Source organism: Erythranthe guttata, chromosome 5 (assembly GCF_056151865.1).
Source record: "Erythranthe guttata isolate IM_541 chromosome 5, IM_541, whole genome shotgun sequence".
Classification (NCBI taxonomy): domain Eukaryota; kingdom Viridiplantae; phylum Streptophyta; class Magnoliopsida; order Lamiales; family Phrymaceae; genus Erythranthe; species Erythranthe guttata.
Window position 1 is genome coordinate 13,032,238 of NC_142537.1, and position 15,273 is coordinate 13,047,510.

The window sequence follows — 15,273 nt, forward strand, 5'->3', positions numbered from 1 at the left end:
AATGTGAATGTATACAGGACAGTTTGCATTTTCCCTTGTCAGGTAAGTTACTCTATTTCGGAGAATTATAGTTTTGGTCCCTACATTATATACCTTTTTCGATTGTGGTTGTTGGCACCAAATTTCCGTTAGTGAAGATTGAAGAAATCCGCCATATGTGGAAATTAAAGATTGGCAAAGATTTGTTTTCCATGTTTATTTTGGAATTAATTAGAGTCCTATTTTTGTAATATTGTTATTAGGACTTAGATTTATTTCCATGTATTGTATTCTAGTTAGGTATCTTTTGTATTTATCTAGAATAGAAGTAGAAATCGACTAGGATTCTATTACCTAGTTAATCGATTTCTTAGGGCTCAAGTTAGGTTTAGGGTGATGGATTTCGTGCCTATATATGGCCCTCAACCTCATATGAGTCCCGTGGAGCTTTAATAAGAAAAATCCCAGCATAAAGGCTTTGAAGGGTGCAGCCCGTGCTGCAGCCCTGTCTGCACGGCAGGTGTGGCAACATAACAGGTTTCTTCTACCAGGCCATAAAGAAGATCGGCGTTTCGGGAGAAGTGCTTAAAAGATCTCGGGAGAGGTCGATCCGCCGTTTGAAGGAAGTTCAACATTGGAGGAAGTCCAAGAGTGCGGAGGAGGAATTGCTTTGATTATCAACAAGTTCGAGTCGTGTGCAAGAACGGCGTATCACATAAAGAGGGAGTCTTTAGTGTTTTATTAAGTCCTATTAATGTACACATAAATCTGAACTAGTTTTGCAAGTCCTCGTGGATGTAGGGTACGTTTGTATCCGAACCACATTAAATTGTTGTGTTCTTTATTCTGCTTTTCGTAGATTTATTACTGTGACAACACAACAATTCTGTTACGTCACCTAATGTCGTAACATGTAGTCTGTCTCAACAGATGAGTGGACTTTGATAGGCATTCAAATTCAACAGTGGTCATTAAATCTTTTTCTGTCAAGAAATTGGTCCTCAAAAAGTTAATTTTTTTACGCTTTCTGCCGCCGTTTGATTTTCGAGTTAGTTTGGATGGAAAAAGCGCGTGTGAAGACACGTGACCATGCTATTTCAACCATTTTCTTAAAATTATTTATGATTTGGCCCTAATTTTAATTTATTCCTTCAATTTTGCACGAAAAGAACAAAATGTTAATTGCAAATGGTACCCTATTGCAGAAAATGTTAAAAAATTATTTGCAAAAAGAACCCTGTGTCCTTGCTCTTGATTTCTTCTTCATCTACTTCTTTCTAATTTTTTTAACATATCTTCACCTTCAGAGCTCAGCGATTTCATAGCAATTGGGAAGGGAACCGGGAGACTTAGTAAGGGCAAAAATCAGGCGCACACAATGTGTGTGGCGTGTGGCCGCCGCATTTTCCACCTTCAGAAGCTGCTTCTCCGCCGCAAATTCCGATTGCAGAAAATGTTGGGGCAGGGATAATGGTGGGCGGTTGAGCAAAGAAGGTGCCGAAGTATGGTGGAGGCTGATTCATTAAATTTGGCCAAAAAGTGGTGGCGGTATTGGTTTGGATCTGGGAGGTGGAGGGGGAGGGTAGAACTCATAAAATTAAGAGCAAATTACGGCCTCCACTGAATTATGGTCAAATTAAGAAAACCCCCCTCTTATTTGGGTAATTACAGCCACGCATCAGCTATGTATTTATTATCTTACGAAAATACCACTTCAGAGATAAATTTAAAGATGTTAAATCCGTGAAACTGAAGAAATTTTGGTGTGCCAACATTTCATACAGTTTACCGAACTGAATATACGATTTGATTCGGTAATAAAGAAATTACAAAAATTTTATGTAAAAATATTTAAAATGATGGGGGTTGGCTGTAATTACCAAAACAACAGGATTTTTTTTTTGTAGGACAAAATGCACTTCGCCCCTGAGAAATTTTTAGTTTTCGCATTTTTCCCCCTACAAATTCAAAAATGAGACTCTCCCCCTTCCAAATTTTGTTATTGTTGCCCCAAATGCGACTTTCCAGCGTATTGTTCACCGGTTTTTGCATATCTCTGTCAACTTGAAGGCCATTTTCGTCCTTTCACTAATCTCACCCAAATATTAATGTCGTTGAAAACCCAGATGCTGAGATGGGTATGTGTTTGCTGCTGCATCAATATCGATCCAAGCTGCAATGGGCTGGATCATTCGCCTTGGAAATCAAGGTTGCCGGAGTAATTGAGCCTCGGCATAAAATGCAGCGACGCCTGCACCGTGTTTCCTCTGCCATCGTTGTCGTGGGGGTTGGCGAACGGGCATACCTGGGCTGCATCGGATGGGCCGGAGGTTGAAGGGGTGTTGCCACCGCCATCAGCTGCGGTCATAAGGATCATTTAGTATGTGTTGCCGGAAAAGACGATGGGCGGCACGGCTGGCATCATAACCCACATGGCGGTGGGCAGCATCATATTGGTGTGCCTCATTAAGCTTCCCGGTGGCCACCAACTTACTGTGGAAGGAATAAAGTGCGGATTTCGACTGCGGGACCGACAGAGTTGAGTTCAGCAGTTGCTTTGGAGAGAGATGTTTAGGCATCAGAAATTGACCGGATTTGTGTCGGTGCGAGTGACGGCTATAATATTTGGGTGGGTTGGTGAAAGGATAAAAAAATGTTTTCAAGTTGAAGGAGATACGAAAAAACGGGTGAAAAATACGCCGGAAAGTGCGAAACATACAATGTACTAATTCGGATGGGGCAGAGTCTCATTTTTTAATTTGTAGGGGGGAAGGTGCGAAAACTAATACACTTTAAGGGGGCGAAGTGCATTTTGTCCTTTTTATAATTTGGTCATACATCAGTGGTGGCCGTAATTTATCTTGAAAATCAAATTAATTTTTATTGTAAATAAATAATATTTGTAAATAAAATATAATGTACTAATTGTTAAAAATCCTCCTAGTGGTATTTATGTTATTTCTCATTTTTAATAGAGTTATTTAAATTTTATTTTCTTTGGACGAAATTGTAAGCAAAAGGTGATATTGGGGTTAAGTAAATAATATAAGTAAAAAGGGGTTGAAGTGCATTGTCATGTGCCACGCATGTGACTTTTCCCATCTAACTTAAAAGAAATTCAAAAGGTCGTCGAAATGTGTAAAAAAACCGATTATTTAAGGACCAAATTTGTGGCAGAAAAAATTGAAGGACCAAAAAAACAATATAATATAGAGACCAAAATTGTAATTATCCTACTCTATTTCATCTGCAATTTGTTTTATTCACGGGGCTCCACTTGAAATATTTTTGAAAGGGGTAATCTGAGGCTGAGAGACGAATTACATTTGAAGTTTTGAACTTTGTCCATAGTTGTGAGGGAAATTATTTCCAAGGGATTTTGTCTAATTGCCCCTTGAATATAAGTATACTTATAAACTGAGAAAAAAAAAAAAAAAAAAAAAGAAAGAAAAAGAAATTTACAAAGAAGTGTAGACTAAGTCAGTCAACTTCCTCTCTCTTTCAGTATTATTGCATCTGGAATTTTGTAGACATGGTCGGCCAACTATGATGTTGACATATAGTTCATGCTGAGAAACACAAACAGAAAACTGACCTCAGCCAATTATTTGTGCTGCTCACATGCACAGTTACTACTTACTAGTGGAAGCTGATAAGAAAATGAAAAGTGTCCACACAAATTTGGTGGTATAATTTCTTCTCTGACTAAAGACACGCACTCCAAATTTGAAAAAAATACATCAATTAGTTGAGAAACAAATAGCAAGATATTTGTTTCTTTAATTATTATCAAAGTTGCTGTGAATTTCAATTAGTTGAGAAATGGCAGAGGCTTTCGTTCAAGTAGTTCTTGAAAAGCTGAGCTCATTGATCGAAGGTGAGATTGGTTTGATTATGAGTGTGGACGAAGAGATGAATAAGCTCTTCAGCACACTCACCACCGTTCAATCCGTGCTCGAAGATGCCGAGATGAAGCAACTTGAAAGCAGAGCCATACAGAACTGGCTACTGAAGCTCAACGATCTTACCTATGAGATTGATGACATCCTGGATGAGTGTGCTACGGAAGTCTCTATATCGAAGCATAAAAACAGCAAATTAAGTCGCTATAGCTTGAAGAAAATTCTCTTCCGACGCAAAATTGGAAGAAGGATGAAGCAGGTCACTGAGAAACTTGACGCGGTTGCTGCAGAGCGTGCAAAGTTCCATTTGCGTGAGATGGCTGTAGAGAGGCCTATCAAATTTGATGCCACGCGTGAGACTGGTTCAGTTTTGAATGAGTCGCGTCACATTTATGGCAGAGAAGAAGATGCACAGAAGATTGTGGATATCCTGGTCAACCAAGTCAATGATAATGAAGAAATCTCCGTGTTGCCCATAGTTGGCGTTGGAGGCCTTGGCAAGACCACCCTTGCTCAATTAGTCTACAACGATCCACGGGTCGTTGAACATTTCCACAAACTAATTTGGGTTTGTGTCTCCAACAATTATGATATCAAGACTTTGTTGAAAGCCATGATTGAATCTGGGGGTGGAAGTGCTTCAGATTTAATGCACTTGGATACTTTACAGCGCGTACTATGGGAGTTGCTAAACAACAAAAGATATTTGCTTGTATTGGATGATGTTTGGAACGAGGATCAAGAGAAGTGGTCTGAATTAAGAAATGCAATGTCGTGTGGCTCAACTGGGAGTTCAATTATTGTTACTACACGCCTCAAAAAGGTTGCTGATATAATGGGAACACTTCCACCACATTACTTGAAGGGATTGTCAAACGAGCATTGTTGGATGTTGATGCGTGAGCGAGCATTTGGACACGAGAAAGAGGAATTTCCAAGCCTGGAAGCTATTGGGATGCAAATTGTGAACAAGTGTGCTGGTGTTCCTCTAGCTGCTAAGGCGCTCGGAGGTCTGTTGCGGTTTAAGAGGACTGAGAAAGAGTGGAATTATGTAAAAGAAAGTGAAATATGGGAATTACCTCATGAAGAAACTCTGATACTACCAGCCTTGAGATTGAGTTACCATCATCTCCCTTTATCATTGAGACAATGTTTTGCTTATTGTGCAGTTTTTCCCAAGGATACTTTTATCCGGAAAGAAGAGTTGATCTTTATGTGGATGGCGCATGGCTATATTTCATCAAAGGGAGCATTGGAAGTGGAGGATGTTGGCAATGGCATATGTAATGAGCTAGTTTTGAGATCGCTCTTGCAATGCGTTCCACATACAAATAACTCAACTCTTATTATGCATGATCTTGTTCACGATCTCGCCCAATCAATTATGGAGAACAAAGTTCCTGGAACACAAGTCCAAAGGACAAACTTCAGAAGTGCAGTGTCTAATAGCAAAATTCGCCAGGTAAATTTGAGAAAAAAGTTCATTCTCTTTCCTACTAGTAATCAACCAGAGATGGACATGCCTCTCGTCTTAAATAACTTTTTGCGTTTGAGAATATTAGATGCAAGTTATACAGGGATAGAAAATTTGCCTTATGTGGTAGGCAATTTGAAACATTTGCGACACTTGAATTTGTCTGGATCTGAAATTCGTAGCCTACCCGACTCGCTATGTAGTCTTTGGAATTTGCATGTTTTGAATTTGGATGGCTGCAGAAAGCTAGAGGCTTTACCGAAGAAGATGAGGTACTTAATTAATCTCCGTCATCTATTTTTGGAAGATTGTGAATCATTAACGGAGATGCCATCTAAAATTGGAGAACTTACTAATCTTAGAACATTGAGTTTGTTCATAGTGGGTCATAATAAAGATAGTCTACTTGAAGAATTGAAATGCTTGAAACTGGGTGGTAAGCTTAGAATTCGTAATCTGGAGAGAGTGAAAAATCCTATGGATGCAAAGAAAGCAACTCTTGCTGAAAAAGAAAATCTTCGTCATTTGTGTTTAGAGTGGAAGCCTGAGAATACTGCATCAAAATCATCGGAGGAAGAAGATATAGTGAGAGATGAAAAGGTGTTGGAAGCACTTGAGTCTCACCCAAATCTTGAAACTTTAGATATAAAGGGATTCAGGGGTAGGTGTTTTCCAGTTTGGATGTCGAATTCATCTCTGGAGAAACTAGTTGGAGTATATCTAAAAAATTGTGAGAATTGTTTGCATCTTCCACGGCTGGGAGAGCTACCTCATCTTAAATCCTTGAGTTTAAAGAACCTTGCTCGGGTGGAGTACATACTTGAAGATCAAAGTGGAAATCGATCAACGAGCGTACAACAGTTCCCATCTCTGGAAACACTGTATTTAACAACTCTCCCCAAAATGAAAGGGTTGTTAAAGGAGCAAGTGACGATGGGATCGGCTGAAGCATTCCCAAATCTCGAGGAGCTACAGATACTAGACTGCTCTTCGTTAAAACTGCCACCACTCTCGTCATCTCTTAAAAAGTTGAAGAAATTGGGATGCAGTAGCTTAACTCTGGCGTCATTGTCTGAGGTGGATCTGAACACTCTTACCGAACTTTTCGTGGACTTCAAGGAGAATACGACGACACGTATCTCAATTGAGACGCTGCAAAGCCTTACTAATCTCAAGAAGTTGGAGATTTATAAAGCATGTGATGAGCTGTCTATTCCAGAACAAGGGATGCGAGCCTTGACATCTCTTGCACATTTAAGGATAAAGGAATGTGATACACTGAGGTGTTTTCCCGAAGGGTGGTTGCGACACCTCACTGCTCTGGAGGAACTAGAAATATTTGAATGCCGAGAACTAGTAGAGCTGCCGGAAGGGATTAAACACCTCCACAACCTTAAAAAAGTAGGCATGTATAAACTTCCTAAATTGGTTGGAGTTCCTAAAGCATTGAACCACCTCTCGTCGTCACTCCACTCTCTTATCCTATCCAGACTTCCTGAGCTGAGTTCGCTGCCGGAGTGGTTGGGCGATATGAAATCTCTTCAATCTCTGGGTATTTATCAGTGCCCAAAGGTAACATCACTGCCAGGTAGTATCAGAGGAATGACGAATCTCCGATATCTGTGGATCAAAAAATGCCCGGAATTGGAAATGAGATGTCAGAGAGAGAAGGGAGAGGACTGGCACAAGATAGCACATATTCCCCACCCGGAAATTGGTGAACGGATTCCCTAATTGGCGGCTGTTTCAGACTACAGCGGCAAGTATTTTTTTTCTCCTGGATCGGAATGCTGCAATACATAATTGTGTTATTCTTTTCGTTTTTCCTTCTCTTTTTGGCATTTATGTGAGTTAGCATAATTCCCCCGTTATCTCTATCTCTATCTCTCTCTCTCTACATCAGCAGAGTTGAATATATATTGAATAAATGGAGCAGTATGTGATCGAAATAGTATTTTGCCACTATAACTAACTGATACCCGTTTAAATTTTGAGCGTGTCTGAAGAATCAGATTCCAGTAAATTTGCATTGCAAACACCCCTAACTTTTAGAAATAAACACTTAAAATCAACTTAATTCACAATCCATAACTTCTGCTTTTAAATAAGTTTTTGCAAACACCACCATAATTTTATTGGCAAAAACACCTTATGATTTAATTTTTGTAGCAATCAACAACCTTGTTAAAGGAATTGTGTGCTAAACAAGATTAAATAATAGGGGATGTTTTATTGATAAAATAATACAATTTTTTTAATTTTAGCAATTCGATATAACACAAGAGTACCGACCAAAATAAACCTCCATGTGTATAATTAAGGGGATGCGAAATCGACATCAAAGGTAAGAAAATGGAATTGGTAGCAGTTTCCACATTTGTCCTTGTGGCGGTTTTAGCCTGGTTTATATTCCCGAGGCACAAGAATCTTCCGCCCGGGCCTCATCCTTTTCCGATCATCGGAAACCTTCACCAACTCGGCAAAAATCCCCACTGGTCAGTTACAAAACTCTCCAAAAAAAATATGCATGGCTCTTTAATGTATATCTCTCCATTTGGGAAGTATATACACCCTATGAGTTGTATCCTCGCCGGAAATGGCAAAAGAGATACTTCTGAAACAGGGCAACAATTTCTCCGGCCGACCAGACGGCTGCTTTAGAGGCGGCGCACGGTCACTACACGATCCCAATGACGTTTTTACCCATCGGAAAAGAATGGAGAAAGTTCCGCAAACTGGGGAGAGAGGAGATGTTCATGGCTTCCCGTTTGGAATCCAGCCAGACACTTCGCCTGGAGAAACTAGAGAGGAAGTGCGACTTTGCCGGGGAATTCTGCGACAGGGGCAAAGCGGTAAATATCGGGGAGGCCATCTTCACGGCGATGGTCAATCTAATGTTCGCGACACTCTTCTCAACTGAAGATGCTAGTTTTGATTCGAATAATGAATCATCATCTGATGATCAGGAATTACTTAAGACAACCATTGAGGGCATTGCGAATATCATGGGACGTCCTAACTTTGCGGACTTCTTTCCGATTCTTAAACCGTTCGATCTGCAGGGGTTAATCGGATGTCCGGGATTTACTTGGGGAAGTTGCTTTTGTTTATTGAGGGTGTTATCAATCAGAGACTGGAATCGAGAAAATCATGCAAGACCATCAAGAAGAAGACTGATTTTCTGGAGACGCTTCTTGATCTACAACACAACGAACGTAACGACTACGTACGACTTTAGCATCAATGTCATTAAGCATTTCCTTATGGTGAGCGAATTCAGTTCATTAATTCATTAGTTTGGAATTATATTATTCAGAAAGAAAATAAATAAATTGGTGGTTTTTTTTAACATTTAAGTTCTTGGCTAGGACTTGTTTGTGGCGGGATTAGAGCCAACAGCGTGCACGCTGGAGTGGGTTATGACAGAATTACTTTTGAATACGGAGGTATTGTTTAAGGCAAAGCAGGAGATCATGTATGTGGCGGGAGAAAAGGAAAACCTGAACGAATCAGATGTAATGGGGCTCCCATACTTGAAAGTTGTGATCAAAGAAGCCCTTCGCCACGAAAGTCGGAACACGATGCACACATGAGTGGCTATTTTATCCCCAAAGAGACACAATTGGTTTTTAACGTGTGGGCGATTGGGAGAGACCCCGGAAAGATATTTGGGTAACAACAACAACAACAACAAGAAAAGTAGTATAGATTTCAAGGGACAAGATTTTGAACTTATTCAATTTGGTGTTGGAAGAAGAATCTGCCCTGCTTTAACACTAGCTGATCGAATGATGCATATCATAAGGCAGTTCCCCTTGTGGCTATTCCGATCAAATCCAATCCCATCAATTAAATAAGGCCTCAAAATTGATTTACATTTCTCAAAGTCAATTGTTCTTTTCATCCTAGCAACACCCCTGATTTTATATTTTTATTACATACAAATACATTATTTGGTAATTTACTCAATATATCCTCATATTTTAAACAAATCCGACATCTTCTTATGACTCCACAAATTTATTTTATCACGTTCTTCACAATTCTCTCTCTCTCTCTCTCCTCTCTATCTCTCTACCCATCGTGTAATCTCAAATCAGAGGCGGAAATTGCAAAACCAATCATCTGTGCGTTAGGTCGGTGGCTAGGGCTTGCACGATTGTGATGAAATCTCTTGCGGTGGAAACCACCTGAACGTCTTCCACAAAGGTGTTTTTCCATGGACGATCTTCTTCCACTTCAAAGCCACAACGTTTCTCGATAAGATGTACCTCTATTTCGGCAACGGCGAGATGGTGTGATTTAGATATCCGCGGATTAGGTGGTACAACACGACTGGTGTTTTAACTGTTTTTCACGTAACGGTGTTACTATTTTTGTGAGATGGCTCTAGGGTATGGTATTGGTTGCTATCTAGCTTTTGGCGGCGTCGATGGTTTTGACAAAGTGAGGTTAGGGTTTAGTATTGGTTGCATCCCTACTCTTACGATTTAGTCGCGCGGTACAAGATAATTTATTCTTTTGTAGCCAATTTCGATAATTAGTAGTTGGTTTCGGTGATTTTTGTAGTTGACTTCACTATTTTTCGTAGTAGGTTTCGATAATATTGTAGATGATTTCGATAATATTGTAGTTGGTTTCAATGATTTTGTAGTTGGTTTTGATGAATTTGTAGTTGTTTTCAATCAACTGTAGTGGATTCCTACAAATTGTAGCTCGTAGTTGATTGCTAAAATTTGTAGTTGGATTGAAGTGTTTTTTGTTGGGAATCAGACACGTGTACGCAGCGGAAAACAAAAAAATTATGCGAATTAAACGAATTTAAAACACATAAACACATGCCCGATAATTGAAAACAATTAATTGCGTATCTTTGCGCTTACAGCGAAATTAAAAACAACATACATGCTCAATTATTCAACCGAATTTAAATCAATTAGCATGCTCGCGTTTAAATCAAATAATCATACTCGCAATAAATAAACGATTTCATGTAGTCACATAATACAAGAACGAACATATATATTCAATTTAAACGTATCAGAATCTATCGACAATGGATTCGAAAGTTTACCTCTTGAAGCGTGAGGTAGGCGCACTAAGCAAAGCTAGATTGCCACGGAAACCAATCCGTGCAATCCGGGGCAGCAACGGCGAAGATCCGAGCTACGGCGGCGCGTATGGCTCACGCGCTGTCTTCGGGCGGCGCGTGGGATTGCGTGCGACGTCGGCTCGTGTGCTGCTCCTCGGTTCTTCGATCTTCGATCTTCCTCCTCTCGGATTTCACCTCGTATACTTCAATCTACTAAACACGTGGTACTAGACACGTAATAGTTAGAAAAATGGAAGAACCGAAAGAAGGAAAGAACTACCAAAAGGATCGGCCAACAGATGGTCGATTCCGGCGAGATGGCGGCGGCGACGGCGGTGGTGGCCGCGGGAGAAGATGGCCGAGCGAGAGAGGGAGCGGCTAGGGTTAGTTCGTGTATTATTTTTGTGCAAGACCTATAAATCAAGTATTTATAGTGTCTTGCATAAAAACCCTAACGGGCTTAAGTTGGACCGGGCCCAACAGCTTAAGTTCGTTAGTTCTTTTACTTGCTCGTCTCTCTCAATTCAATGATCGTAAAATTGTAAAGATTATATTTTCGGAATCATTATAATGTCCTCGTTATTACGAGTGCCATCTCTCGATTTCCAACTTTCCAAAAGTGGAAACCCTAATTCAGTGCACTTTCTAAATTTGGAAATTTCCCGATTTAGAAAGTCCACTAATATGTTTGCCTATTCTTTTCCTTTTTCTTATTCTCATTCATTATTCCAAATTACGAATGTTGGACCCAATCATATTGACTTCCAATCATGCAAAGATAAACCATTTTATCTCTGACCGTTTATTCTAAGATCTCATGTGCACGAGCAGTGTGACCCTCGATGGTTCAGGTGTAAGCTAGCCGTGGGCCCACAACCCTTTGTGGTCAAAACTCGTCCCTTAAAGGTAAGATTAAGATGAAACTCGTTTCACCTTAATCACCCAACGAATCAAGATTGGCATCTAGCAACCACGCGTCATGATTCCCTAGATACAAATGTAGTGCCTGCAAGAACCTTCAGATATAGTTAACGTATAGTACGATCCCTTCGATTCATATGTCCCGATTGAACTAGAGGCATTGGTTCGTCGAGACCTCTTTATTTGTTCAATGAGGGTGTGATCGTTCTAAGTGTTGTAATCGTTCCGTGCATGACTTAGAGAATCGAATTCTCTAATCATCACTTAGTGAGCTCTGGCCAGAGACTTAGAATGAATACAAACTATCAGAACACACAGGACATCCAAGACTATTCTAGCGATCGAATCCCCGACTACAATGCACAGACCTCCCACTAGATTTCGGACTGCACGAACACTAGCCCTTAGGATGGTCCTCAGTGGAACTCAGGGACAGGTCACGATACAGCTGGTCCTCTAGTGAAGTCACGGTGATGTCTAGGTCATAAGGACTAATGGTGTACAACTATACCATAGATATCTCTACTCGATTATAGGGAACCACTTAGAGATTTCTAGGGTGAGGGAGTTCAGTGAGCTCGTCAACTTACGAGCACCCACTTATGCATGCCGATTTCACAATACCGTTTACTGATGAGATGCAGTACACATACACTATGTGCTAGTCTCTTAATGGGAAAGGTCGATATCCTCATTGGTGGCGTAACCCTTCGACTAGGAACATGTTTAACAGTTATAATACTTAAGTAAATATCTCACGATCCTAAGGATCAATTACTAGTACTTGTAATAACTGTAAGGACTATATCTATGCTTGTGACAAAGGGACAAAGATATAGAATGCCAAGGTGATTTACCATAAATACGAATAAAGGTTCGTTTATTACCATAATAAATACGAAAGAACACAGCCACATCTTGGCTTGTTGGTCACCTACTCTAACATTTTTATAGTTGTTTTTGTTATAAGTTGTAGTCGTGTTATAATTTTGTAGTTGATTACTGAAATTTATAGTCGGTTACATTTTAGTAATTGTAGTTGATTATTATAATTTGTAGTTGTTTACGATATGGTAAATCTGCCATGAAGAAAAAGACGAATTTATTAGAAAAATGAATTTATTAAAAAATAAATGCATTAAAATGTAAAAATAAAATAAAAAGGTAGAAAATAGAATGATATATATATATAGTGGGTAGAGATGTGGATAATTGAAATAATGTAACGGTAAAATGAAGTTATGAGAAGTTAGGGCATCTCTAATGGTGTAAGCAAATCGGGTCTTCAAATTCTATTTTGGAGACCCACAAGGAGACCCGGTAGAATTTTACAGTCTCTAAAAAAAATTCCACAATTGAGGGCTCTATAATTTTAAGTGTCTAAATCATGTTACGGATTATTTTATGTACTAATTTGATTAGGGCTCACATTGTATTCATATACGAGATTGTAGACAATTAAATTTTATTTGAACAATCTTAATCATTTTTAATACACATTTCGATCCAAAAAACGATTTTTTTTTTTGAAAAGATAGGAAATGTTGAACTAATATTTTTAATACACATTTAGAAGTGATGAAGAAAATGAAGAACAATTAGAGTTATTTTTTTTTTCTTACCCTTGAAAACCAACGGTCATATATGCAAATCATTCAAATTTTACTTTTATTTAAAAAAAATCGAAATTTAAATTCAAGAAATTGAGTCGTGTTTGAAGTTGGATCTCATTTAGATTGGATCTCATTAGATATGAGTCTCCAAACAAAGGCCTATTAAGGATCAAGTTTGGATATTTTGGAAAAATCTGAAAATTTAGAGCGCCTTTAAATTTCTTGTTGGTGTTGGATTTTGTTCAATGTATATTTTGCAGTCAAATGGAGTTTGGAGACTCCATTGAAAATGCCTTTAAGGGGTCTTTCAAATGCAAATAAGAAAATGGGTTTAGTTGTGTTAAAATAAATATTGAGGAAGACTAGCTAATAAACCCATTAAATTATAATTATTCTCTTTCATATATATATATATATATATATATATATATATATATATATATATATAAACCTCTATAAATTAATAATTATTAATTTATACATTAATTAATAACTTATTAATTTATAAAATTATTTTTATTATTGATTTCAATAAATACATTTTATTTACGTGTATATTGTGCATTGTACCATTAGTTCAATGCACTATAGAGCCCGCTTCGCGAACCGAAACTCTTAAAGTAACAATGGTATTGAACAATTTTATGTTGAGATATGAGAAAACTATATCAAAAGTTCTAACCATGTTAAGAAAAGTGACGGATGAGATTGAAGGTAATGTAAACTTCATCAAGAAACAAGCGCAATTAAAATATATTTTATTGAGCCTTCATAGAGATCTATAAAATATGTATTATACCCAGTGGCGGAGCTAGGATATAATATTAGGGTGGGCTAAAGTTTACGGGGGTTCGGGGGCAGCGGCCCCGATTTTTTTTAAGAAGCTATTGGTAAAATGCATGACGAAATAAGCAAATATGATGCTCCAAAAAGTAATTATTGTAGCTCTTTAAACTAGAATAGGGTGGGCTAAAAATGCATTTTATGGACTGATTATCTTAAACAATATTAAAATAGCATTAAAAAAAATTGAGTGAGGGTGGGCTTCAGCCCACCCACCTCTCTACATAGCTCCGCCCCTGATTATACCCAAGGTTCTAAATATCGGTTATCGGGTCCGAGGCAGTTCGGGACCGCCACACGATAAATCGGTGCGACGGTGATTAATCGGAGATATATCGGAAATAAATCAATTTTTTGATTTAGTGTAATATATTTTTAAATATTAGTCATAAATACTTAAAACGTATAAATCAAAATTCATCTTGATTCTCTCCTCATCGTTTATATATTCTAATCACATAACAAAAGTTTAACATCAATAGTGAGATAGAGAATGCCGCCGCAGTGTTTGGATTGTTTTGTATTTTGTTTTTTTTAGGTCAGGTTTTTCCTACGGGGTCGCTGAGTTTGAGTTTGATTGAAAGAGATAATGAGTTGGAATTGAAAAAAAAATAATAATAAACACCCTAATTTCTTTGTAATAAAAAATAGATAAAAAAATTAGAAAAAAATATTTTTTCGATATCGCTCGAAGTTTGACCCGATATATCGATTTGACCCGCCCCGTTATATCGGTTTGACCCGCCACAGACCACCTCGGGCCGCCTCACCGTCAAAAAACCGATTTTCAAAACCGCCACACAAATATCGTAAAGATTTATGCTCGCCATCGATATGGCGGCCGATATATGGGCCACCACAACCCATATTTAGAACACTAGTACCATGTAATTTAAGAATTATTTTTATGCATTATTAATTTATATATTATATGGGACTTCTTAAAATTTCCAATGTGTATTATCTTATAATTTTAGTGAATTATTAATTTAGCATGTTGTCCCCGAGTCGGGACCGGGAAAATTTATCATTTAAGCGAGGTTATTAATTTATCGGGTATTAGTTTATCGAGGTTATACATATATATATATATATATATATATATATATATATATATATATATATATATATATATATATATAGAGAAAACCCCCTTATTTAGGAAATGTAGTTAAGGAAACACCCCATCCCAAAAATAATTAGTGAAAATCCACTTAGCTAATATTCCATCATGTGATATTTTCATAATTCCAAAACTACCCTTAATTGTCTATTATACTCTTTCAAAACTCTATTCTTATCTATAATTTTTCATTCCTCCGCTTTCACGTTTCTAGATTTTCTCTCCTTTGTTTTCTTCTTTTTTTTATTTCTGTTTTATCCTGCAATCTTTTCCCCGTCGATGTCGCCGCCGCCCCTGGAAGATGGAGAAAGAAAGAAGAGGAAGCA

At 38.2% G+C, this 15,273-nt stretch overlaps 2 protein-coding genes across 2 annotated transcripts; both read left to right on the plus strand.

Moving 5' to 3' along the window:
- Positions 1 to 3,460: 3,460 nt before the first annotated feature.
- Positions 3,461 to 7,226, plus strand: LOC105971193 (putative disease resistance protein RGA3). Its single transcript, XM_012996042.2, has one exon. The coding sequence runs from the start codon at positions 3,802 to 3,804 to the stop codon at positions 7,087 to 7,089; it is 3,288 nt and encodes a 1,095-aa protein (XP_012851496.2). The 5' UTR covers positions 3,461 to 3,801; the 3' UTR covers positions 7,090 to 7,226.
- A 228-nt stretch (positions 7,227 to 7,454) lies between these two features.
- LOC105967344 (ferruginol synthase) lies at positions 7,455 to 8,994 on the plus strand. Its single transcript, XM_088817705.1, has 2 exons — positions 7,455 to 8,621; positions 8,724 to 8,994. Exons 1-2 carry the CDS (start codon positions 8,046 to 8,048, stop codon positions 8,946 to 8,948), a joined length of 801 nt encoding a protein of 266 aa, XP_088673831.1. The 5' UTR covers positions 7,455 to 8,045; the 3' UTR covers positions 8,949 to 8,994.
- Positions 8,995 to 15,273: the final 6,279 nt, after the last annotated feature.

Coding starts and splice junctions, on each gene's coding strand:
- LOC105971193 (XM_012996042.2), top strand. CDS start 3,802: ATGGCAGAGGCTTTCGTTCAAGTAGTTCTTGAAAAGCTGAGCTCATTG.
- LOC105967344 (XM_088817705.1), top strand. CDS start 8,046: ATGACGTTTTTACCCATCGGAAAAGAATGGAGAAAGTTCCGCAAACTG. Junction 8,622..8,723: donor TCATTAAGCATTTCCTTATG/GTGAGCGAATTC, acceptor GTTCTTGGCTAG/GACTTGTTTGTGGCGGGATT.